At 63.3% G+C, this 10,236-nt stretch overlaps 1 protein-coding gene across 1 annotated transcript in view; it reads right to left on the minus strand.

The window, feature by feature from the left end:
- The window catches only part of UNC5A (unc-5 netrin receptor A), a 25,631-nt gene extending 16,570 nt beyond the window's left edge, over positions 1–9,061 (minus strand). Inside the window, exons 1-16 of the mRNA XM_019620311.2 lie at positions 8,821–9,061; positions 4,022–4,375; positions 3,756–3,899; positions 3,563–3,666; positions 3,310–3,490; positions 3,060–3,227; positions 2,798–2,962; positions 2,536–2,724; positions 1,853–2,146; positions 1,703–1,790; positions 1,375–1,543; positions 1,059–1,292; positions 838–987; positions 602–766; positions 354–532; positions 1–221 (exon numbers count right to left, since the gene is read on the minus strand). Of these exons, the coding sequence (XP_019475856.1) occupies positions 56–221; positions 354–532; positions 602–766; positions 838–987; positions 1,059–1,292; positions 1,375–1,543; positions 1,703–1,790; positions 1,853–2,146; positions 2,536–2,724; positions 2,798–2,962; positions 3,060–3,227; positions 3,310–3,490; positions 3,563–3,666; positions 3,756–3,899; positions 4,022–4,375; positions 8,821–9,061 (2,991 nt within the window). The 3' untranslated portion in view covers positions 1–55. The remainder of the gene's footprint in view (positions 222–353; positions 533–601; positions 767–837; positions 988–1,058; positions 1,293–1,374; positions 1,544–1,702; positions 1,791–1,852; positions 2,147–2,535; positions 2,725–2,797; positions 2,963–3,059; positions 3,228–3,309; positions 3,491–3,562; positions 3,667–3,755; positions 3,900–4,021; positions 4,376–8,820) is intronic.
- Between the last annotated feature and the right edge of the window lie 1,175 nt (positions 9,062–10,236).

Here is a 10,236-nt window from a genome sequence, read left to right on the forward strand (position 1 = left end):
AGTGGGGCCCAGGGGCCGGCCGGGGCCCCCACCCTGCCCCACAGAGCCCAGGAACTCAGCACTCAGCTTCGGAAACGGCGAACAGGGCACTGTCCTGCTTGCCCACCTCGGCCACAGCGGCGGCCAGCTGTGAGAGATTGCCATTGGGGAAGTGTCGGGCCTCCCACAGGTTGAGGATCATGGCCGTGGGGCTGGGCTTGGAGGCGTAGAAGCTGACATGGCTGTGGGGCAGAGGGATGGCATTGGGGTGCAGGGATGGGGATGGCCCTGCCGTCAGCTTCGCCCCATTCTCATGGGTATCAGAATGCAGGATGAGGGCAGATGTCCCTTCCCCATCTCTGAACCCATCCCACCTGTCAAGGTTGAGTTTCTGGGCCAGCGTCCTCCAGTCGGCCCCACGGGCACACGGCGTGTCCAGGCTGCTGATGATCTTCTGGCGGATGAGGAAGGGGATCTTGAAGGCACTGGGACCCACCAGGGCCGGGGAGCCCATCTCACTGTCAGGGACCAGCCAGTCTGAAAACCTCGTGTCCTATAAGGGAAGTGCCATAGAGTGAGTGCAGCCCAGGGGTGCTGGGGGCTCCCCTTGCCACGCCCTCACCTTGGAGATGTTGCAGTTGATGGTGAAGCTCTGCCCATCGCCCTCCACCTGCCAGATCCAGATCTTGCAGGCCAGCTCGCAGGTGCTGGGGCTGAGGCGCTCCAGGGTGAAGGTGCAGTGCAGGTAGGGCTGCAGCCCGCTCCAGATGTGGTAGAAGGGGATTTCCTGCAGCAGGACATGACCGGTGGTCACAGCTCTGGGTGCTGCAGCAAGCCCCCTCACTGCGTTCTCCTTACCTGGTAACTGGCAAGCAGCTTGCTCTTCCAGAGGGAGCTGGGCATGTCGTGGATGGAGAGCCGCAGGTTGTGGTAGCTGTCTTTGAAATGCAGAACACGGGGGGTCCCGATCAGCTGCCCTCCCATCTGCTTCTCCAGCTGCATCACCTCCTGCGTGCACAGACAGTGTGGGGCAGGGCCCAGGGGGGGAGGCAGACATCCCCCCCATCGCACCCCAATACCTTCAGCGCGTCCTGCGTGTCGCTGAGGCAGTAGACACGGATGTTGTACTCAAGCGAGGGGCAGGCGGTGGGCGCGAAGAGGACCAGCTGGAGGCGCTTGGAGGCCGCCATGCTGAGCGACTCGCCCACCAGCGCGAAGCGGCCCAGCTGCTCCGTGAAGATGTAGCACGCCTGTGCCTCCAGCTGGCAGTAGTACAGCTCGGTGCGCGGCTCGGCGCCCAGCTGCAGCACGTCCTGCGGCAGCGAGAGGCGCGATGTGAGCACGGAGACCCCCTCGCTCCCCCCAGCAGAGACCCCCGCCCTGGTGGGTGCTCACCTCCCACGTCCCCTCGCACGACTGCTTCTTCAGCCGCAGGCTCCAGTGCTCAGCGCCCGCCTCCACGCAGTGCCCCATGGCCAGGATGGCGGGACGGGTGAGCAGCACGCCGGGGGGGCCGCAGCTGACGATAGGGCTCAGCAGCGTCTGGCAGCCGGCAAGGGGCAGCCTGGCGGAGGGACACAGGGTTGGGATGGGTTTGGTGTGGTGGACAGCCCTACAGTTTCATCAGCTCCCCGGAAGCCTGGGGAAGGGCAGAGGGCTGGGTTTGGGCTCAGCGCAGTGGGCAGCCCCGTAACCCCAATCACTTGGCAGCCCCAGCACCTACCTCACCTCCTCGTGCTTGTGCAGCGTGAGGTACACCTCGTAGATCTTCCCTCGGGGGATGGCGTCGGGAGGGATCAGCAAGCTGACACCTGTGGGATGGGGATGCTGAGCCCATTCCTGGCGGCCCACGGCCCCCCAGTGTCTGCCGTACCTGTGTTGGGGATCATGAGCCGCCCCCCCAGGAAGTTGAAGGTGCCGTAGGCCATGTTGGTGGTGCCGCGGGGCAGCGAGCGGAAATAGCTCTGGGTGGAGAGCCGGGCCATGAAGTCAGCTCCCTCGGCAGCAGGTGAGCTGTGGTGTAGCGTGTGCCGCCCGGCGCCCAGCGGGCTCAGCAGGTGTCCGTTGGGGAGCTGGAGCTTGGCAGGGCCATCCTGGCGTGGGCACAGCGAGCCCTGGTAGGTCATGGTGGTGGTGCTGAGGTCGGGCTGGATGGTGAGCAGGTTGTCTGCGGCACAGAGCAGGGCTGTGGGGCTAGGTGCCATTGTGTGGGACATGGGCATCTCTGAGGGTCCACCTGGGTACAGAGCCCTGCATCCAGAGTCCTTTGGGATGCAAAGCACTGACTATATAACACAGTGCCCAGAGGCCACTCGGTCACTTCCCAGGGACTCTATAAGGTACAGAGCGCATTCCCACAGCTCCGGGGACACAAAGCACTGACCCTTTAACTACAGTCTCCGTGGGGGACTCCCAGGGGCCAGATGGAGTGCACAGCTCCTACCCAGGGTCTAGAGGTCTGTGACACACTGAAACCCCATCCAGGGCCCAGAGAACCCCCGTGGACTGGGGGACACAGTGTCCCAACAGCAGCTTGAGCACACATCCCTCACTCACCAGCCTTGCTGGGCTTGATGCTGACGGGCTGAAAACCAGTGGTGAGGATGGAGGAGTCTGCCACGTCGGCATCCAGCCCACCCTTCTTGCGGCAGTACACCAGCACGCCCACCAGCAGCAGCAGCACCAGGCACACGGCCACGGCAATCAGCCCCACGTACAGCGCCAGGTCCTCGGCACCCGGGACGGCTGCATGGAGCAGAGCATTAGCACTCCATGAGGACACTGAGGGCCCCCCCTATGCCCTCCCCATGGCACTCACTGGGGCTGCACAGCTCGGAGGTGCAGTTGTGGGTCTCCAGCTCGGGGCCGTGGCACTCCTGACCTCCATTGCGGGGTGCAGGCTCAGAGCACTCGCGGCTCCGCCAGTGTGTGCACTCGGCCCCACACACCGACCACTTGCTCCACTCCGACCAGTCTCCATCCACTGCGGGCATAGCGGGCATCAGCCACCGCCACCATCCCCTGTGCCCTTCCCTGTGCCAGGGCTGAGATGGATGCACCCATGGCGGGCACAGAGGTACCTGGGCAGAGGGTGGTGCAGGCGCTTTTCTGCACATTTTGTCCCTCGCAGAAAGCTCCCCCATTGAGGGGCGTGGGGTTGGTGCAAGTCCGGCTGCGCTTCTGCCAGCCCCGTCCGCAGCTGGTGCTGCAGCCTGACCACTGCGTCCACGTCGACCAGCCACCATTCACTGTGGGAAGAGGAACCCGTTGGCTGGGGGACAGTGGGAGATGCTGTGGTGGCATGATGAGGAGGGAGCAGTGGGGCAGTACCATAGACAGTGATGGCGGCAGAGGCGCTGCGGCGGCGTGCCACGATGTTCTTGGCCACGCAGGTGTAGTTGGCAGTGTCGGCCAGGCGAGCTTGGCGCAGCACCAGGCTGTGCTCCGGCGTCACCAAGACGTTGGCATCCAGCGCCGGGTCCACCAGCTCCTCATTGCGCAGCCACTCCACCTGTGGGGCACAGGGATGTCACCTGGCACAAAGGGGCAGGCGGAGACCCCTGGCGCATCACCCTCGGCTCACCTCAGCAGGAGGGATGCCCTCGGGAGGGCGGCACGGCAGCACAACACCCTGCTCGATGGACACCTCCCTGGCTGTCGGCTCCTGTTCAAAGTTCTTGCGCAGATCTGGGGAGGTCAGAGGTGAGCAGGGAGGGGTTCCAGCACCCTGTGCCCTGTCTTCCATGAGGACCCACTGAGGCTGCCCCTGCACTTACAGGCGATGCGCACAAAGGCTTTCTGGCTCTTGGTGGTGCCGGAGGAGCTCCATGCCACGCACTGGCACCAGTACTCCTCCAGACCAAAGAGCTTCTCCACTTGCTGGCGGGTGATCTCAATGCGCACCTCCATCACGGGCAGCCCTAGGATGGGATGGGGCACATCACCTGGGTCCCCACCCATCTGCAACCGCAAGAGCGATGCAGGATGCTCCCCACACCCACAGGTGCTGCTGCTCTGGGGAAGCGGTGCCACCAGCACTCACCAGTGCTGCGGTCAGTGCTGCGCTGCGTGATGTGGTCACCTTGGTGCACCCACTCCCCATTGCACTTGAAGTAGATCTGTGTGGCAGGGGTGGCGCGGCAGGCCAGGCTCACTGCCTTGTTCTTCACGATGTAGACATCATCGGGCTCCAGCAGGAAGTGGGGCAGCAAATCGGGGGACACGCCTGATGCAGGGCTGGCCACTGTCACACTCTGCTGGGCGCCTACAGGGACACGGGGGATCAGCCACCTCCAGGGACACCAATGGCCCCATGTCCTGCAGCTGTCCCCCCCGCCATGCCACCAGTCCCCCCCCCCATCTGTCAGCGAAAGGAGCAGCACAGTGGCTGTGCCCACTGAACCCACACCGATCCCTCATGTCTGCACTTAGCACTAATGAAAAGCAAATGGAGTGTGACCAATAAGGGACATCGCTCACTCCCCCAGGGCACAGCACAGTGCCCGCTGCTCCCATCCTCCTGAACATCACCAGGGCCGCATCCTGCCCGCTGCATCCTACCCAGTGGGAGCCATGGAGTGCACACCCCACTCCCATGCCACGAGGTATGTTGGCTCCTGGGAGTGGGCACATACATGGTACACGGGGACTAGTGGTGTCCCCAGTGTTGGGATGGCATCTCCGGTGGTGTCAGGCATCCCTCAGCATTGCCTGGGGCTGTGGGAGCCACACACGAGGACACCACGGGGATGGTGACACTGGGGACAGGGCACGTGGCACGGCCTGGAGGTGCCCGTGTCCCCAGCCCCACTTCAGGCACCCGCTGCAGAGAGAGTTAATAAAACAGGGCCCTAAATAAGCATTTGATTAACAAACGATAAAATAGCGATTGTGTCACCGAATGAAGCTGTAATTGCTGCTGCTAATTGGCTGGTTAGGATTTAATAAGCAATTAAATGGGATGGAATGCGCAGTAAATAAGTGCCTTCGTTTGGTACCCGCCCGCTGCCCCCCATGTGCCCACTGTGCCCCCACTCATCACATGGGGCACAGGGGCTCCTGTCCACACACACAGCGGGGACACGGGGGGCACTGGGGACATGGGCATCCCTCAGGTCCTGGCTGAGCCGTCTGGGGGGGTCAGCACACACTGCTCTCCCTAGATGGACAGGGTCTCTCCACGGCAGGGAGCAGTGCTGAGCAATCCCAGCTGCCATGCCCACTGGGACGGGCAAGGTGTGGCAGCTCATTTACACGGGGAAGATGAACGGCCATCATAACGCGCCGGTTATTACCCCATCAGCACTTTTACAATGTCACTAGCAATTAATTTAATTAAAACCCCTGTCCGGGATAGACAGGCATTTCATATTTCACTGCTTTAATAACCCCCCCAGCCGCAGCCTGGGGCTGGCCTGGGGGTCATGGTGCGGACATGGGCTGCAGTCCCTCCCTGGCAGTGTGGCCACGTGTGCCAGCAGTGACACAGGGCCCTGCGGTCCCCATGGCTTTATCTCATGGGTACCCCTTACACCTCCCACCCATGCACTCCGGGGCTGTGCTGGGCAGAAGGGCTATCCAGAGCCAAATATGGATGAAATCACCACTTTGCCTCCACACAGCAATCAAGCTGCCGGGCTGCGGCTGGCATGACGGTGAATGGGTGAGCAGAGCTCTGGAGACCTGCCTTTCATCACCCGCAGAATGAGGCCAGAGAGCTCTGAGGTGGGTGTTTGTCCATCTCAGCTACATGGAGGCATGTGGGAGGCAGCGTCCCAAGAGCCACCCCAGCCACCCCTGCAATCCTGGTGGGCAGGGTGAGAGCACGGGCAGCAGACTGCGGGGATGGGCACCGAGTGCAATGCAGCACATGGAGCTCCTGGGGGGGAATTCCATCCTGCCACTGACACCAGCAGCGCAGCGCCACAGCACACTGATGGCACCGAGTTTCAGTGGGGCTGCAGCCACGAGGCAGGGCAGCCATGGTGTGGGTGCTGCATGCAGCACGTGCACCCCAACCTTCACAGGCACCCCAAGCAGCCCTGGCTCTCCCTGCACCTCGGGCACCCTGAGCACAGCCATCCCAAATACCTTCAGGGCACCCCATGCACCAGTGGCGTCCCACACACTGTGAGCACCCCATGTGCCACAAGCTCTCTGAGCACCACACGCCTCACAGACCCCAGGCAGCCTCCGCTGCAGACACACCAAGCACCACGGACACCCCACGTGTGCGCGGGGCTCCCACACTGCGCGCTCGGCCTCGCGCTCACCTGCTGCTGCGTCACCATGGAAACAGGAGAGATGCTCATGTCACCTTGGCAAGCGGAGCCACCTAACTTTGGGGAGGATGGGGGACGGGGATGGGGGGCTCCAGGTCCCGCTCCCCTCCAGCACCCCCACTGCAGTGCAGGGAGCACGGCCCCGAGCAGCCGCCGTCTCAGCAGCAGAGCGGGTAATTGGGACGGCAGCTTGATAAATCATCGCCAGTAAACCTAGTGCATTAGGCAGGGCTTTATTATCAATTATCCCCCACCCACGTGGGCTAACGAGCACACCGGCAGCCTAATGAAGGGGCAGCGTGCCTGGGCCTGCACACGGGACCTCGGGGTTCTACAGGGCCGGGTGCTCCCCGTGCCAGCAGAGGAGATGTGGGCACCCCTTCACCCAGCACTCTGGCTGTCACCCTGCAAACACAGCTGCTGTGTGGGGACATGGGAAGGTCAGCGTGCTCTTGGCAAGGACGGGCTGCCCATGGGTGACTGCAACAGTGCCACCAGCCCCATGACACCCCTGTCCCCAACACAGAGCTTCATGCCATCCCCGTCCCCAACACACACTTCCCCCCTGTCCCTGCAGTAGGGTGGGGACCCAGCTGCCAGCCTTTGCCCCCTCCAGCTGTGCCCCCCCTGGGATCTCTCCACATCACCGTAGGCTCTGCAGCCGGCAAATTAAATCCCCAGCTGGAGCCCCATAAATCGTGCCCCGCGCCAGGCCTGGCACTCCATTAAAATGAAAGATATCCTCACACTTTGCAGGCGCCCAGCCTGCACCCCGGCAGCAGGTAATTAAAGCGATAATTGCCGCTGATTGCACCCGCCTAAACGAGGGGAAGGAGGATGGCCAGGGGCAGAGGACGCTTCCAAAGGGTGCCAGCATGGCCTGGTGATGGGGTCCCCTTGGGCAGGGGCTGAAGTGGCAGTGCCAATCCTGTCCGGGAACACAGCCAGTGGGGTCGGACGCCAACACCGGGCAGGACTGTGCCCTACAGGTGCCAGCCAGCCCTGCAGCCACGTCCTGCAGCGCTGCAGGAGGGGATCACAGTGTGCCCAGCTCCTGGCAAGCGTGTGGCAGCGTCTGGGCGCTGATTAAGCGTGTGGTTGTTATGAATGAATTAGTCAGGCGGGTTTGCATGACAATGGAACTGCCTAATTATGGATTTTAGCTGATAATGCTCTCCCCATTACATGCAATTAGCATGTGCCAGTGTGGGCACAGCTCTGCAGGCTGCACCCTCGCACCGCCAACGCCACCCAATGTGTGCCCACGCCACAGGCACACCAGAGCATCTCAGCCACTGCACTATGGTACCCACTGAGCTCTGCTCCTGGGTGCCTCCCTGGCCCCAATCCCCCTGTAGGCTGTGTGCCATGCCGTGCCAGCCCCACAAGCAGCAATGGGAGCATTGTGTGGAGAGGATCCCAGCTTCATGTGGTGCCTGGGGACTGCCCTAGCCCCATGCTGGCACCAGGCCGTGCTGGGGATGGAACACGACCTGGGGTGAGCTGAGCGGCTTTTCTGGCTCTCCTTTAACTGACAGTGAAGAGCAAAGCGCGCTCTGTCCCCGCTGGGAGGAGCGTCAAGGTCACCCTCAGCCCTGGGTCCCTGGTTGCAGTGGGAGGGGAACTGGGTGGTTGGACACACACGGCCCTGGTGCTAGATCTGGCCCCATCCCACCCACAGATTCTTGCCCACATAGCAGTGACCTGCAGCCCCAGCATGCCACAGCCCTGGGGCTGGGAGGGAAGGGGGTGGGACATGAGAATGCCCCCAGGATGCAGAAGGGATCCTCATGTGCCCTATCTGCAGGGCAGCACACAGCCTGCAGGAGCAGCCACGTTGCCAACAGCCAGAGCAGGGCAAGCACTGAGGGTGGGATATGTGTGGTATGTGGTCTCCATGCTGACACCTGAGTGACCCCAGGTGGGACAGCACCCATGGCCCAGCCCCAAGCATCACCGCCAGCATCCCATCCCTTCCCACCAGCACCTGCCAGGCTCCTCCAGGTTTGATGTAGTGCCAGCCCTGCGTGGCACCCAGCCAGAACAAACAGCCCTGGGCAGGTTGCGTCTGCCACGCTCGTGCTGACAGCTGGCACGGCAGCTTCCCGGCTGCCCCACGAGCACCAGCACTGCCCTGCTACCTGCCCTGCTGCTGGGCCCTTTGTGGGATGCAGTGAGCTGGAGGGGTCAGGCTGTGCTCTGGAGGTCCCTGGAAGGGGGTGCCCAGAAGAAAGGAAAGGGTTCTCAGGCAGTGATGGGAAGGATTCTGCCTCTGTCCGTACCCACCCACCAGAGCAGCAGCTGGGCAGTGCAGCCCCGGCACCTCAGTGCTGGCTCTGCCCTGCTGCCCATGGATGAGTCCCAGCCCATGCAGCTGCTCGTGCCCTTCCCTGTGGGCACGGGGAGCAGAGCGAGGACTGAGGACGGTGCTTCGTGGCTGCAGGCAGGGCCCTGGCGCAGGCACCTGGGTACCCAAACCCCCCAGCATCTCTGGGAACGGGAAGGGTTGCCACGCCGTGCCGGACTAGAGGGGTGCCCAAAGCACCGAGGCTCAGCCCACCGTGCCGAGCAGCGGCCACGCAGGTGGCTGGGCTCCGTCGCGCCGCGGACGGCTGTGAGCTGCCTGCCAAGCGAGCGATGCTGACGGGTGAGCTCCCGCAACGCGCTACCCGGCACCGCTGCTGGCACCGCCACCCCTCGGCTGCCCGGCTCTGCCACTGCACATCCAGCACGGGGCGCAGCCACCGTCCCGCACCTCCTCTGTCCTCTATCTGTGGGTCACTGCGGCCCCGCGGTGCCATGAGGACGGCCGTGCTCCATGCCCAGCTGAGTGCTGGTGCCGCGGCACCCTGTGTATGCGGTGCTCTGCACCCAAAGTGGCTGCAGCCAGGGAGCAGCGTGCCACCCGCTGTGCCAGCTCTGCAGCGTCCCTCTGAGGATGGGGCCATGCGGGGAGCCCTGGGTGCGGGGTGCCCGCTTAGGAAGGACGTTTGCGGGGAGCAGAGGGCTGTAACCCTACCCCCCCCCCATAGTGCGGGGTGCGTGCCCAACTCATCCCAACCGGGTGCCACCGCGCCTGCTCTGCGCATCGATTCCAGGCGAGGGGACGTCTGTGGTGGTGGCAGCGGGGGGTGATGGCCGAGACCCCAGGCTGCAGAGGGACCCCCTACCCCGTACCCACCCCCCCGCAGAGCTCACGTCCAGCTCGGGCGCAGCTCCCCTCCCCCAGCTCGGTCCTTTGTCTGCAGCCGCCACTTTCAGACTAACGTGACACCTGCCAGGAGCCGCCACCACCGGCACCTCCCTCCCGCCCCGCAGCCCCCGGCCCGCCGTCGTTGGGGGGGAGGGGGTGAGCCGGCACAGTATCTCCCGTCCGTGCGTACGGCACACAGGGGACAGCCGGGCTGCAGCGACACCCACACAGCTCCACGGACCCCACGCCGCGGCCACCCAGACTCAGTCCCCAGGGTGAGGATAACCCCGTCCCCCGCGTCAAGCCCGCTGCTCGGACGGCGGCGGGGACCGCACACACTGGGTGAGGACCGGCGCACGTAGCAGCGCCGTTTGGGACACCCAACGACCCACGGAACAGAGGTGCCGTGGGGCAAAGGGACACGCGTGGACGCGGGGCGGCAGCGCCCGGCTACGGGCACCGCGCGGCGGAAGATGCCCCGTTACTCCGCACCGGGGGCAGCGGGCGCAGCGTACAGAGGACAGCCCCCCCGCCGGGCCCCCACCCGCCGATCAGTTTTGCTGAAGAAGTGAGATCGTGCTTTCTTGGGAAGGAAAAGAAATACATAAATAAAGTTAAACATTCCTCAGAAATATTTTTGGCTGAGACTTTTTCAATCCACACCTTTAACCTTTTGAAACATTTTTATTATTCGTATTTTTTTTTTTTTGACTATTGACTTTTTTTCCATTTACATTCAACATTTTGGTCACTTATCTACTAATCTGTTGTAAAATGCGTCAG

The sequence above is a fragment of the Meleagris gallopavo genome, chromosome 15 (genome assembly GCF_000146605.3).
Source record: "Meleagris gallopavo isolate NT-WF06-2002-E0010 breed Aviagen turkey brand Nicholas breeding stock chromosome 15, Turkey_5.1, whole genome shotgun sequence".
NCBI lineage: Eukaryota > Metazoa > Chordata > Aves > Galliformes > Phasianidae > Meleagris > Meleagris gallopavo.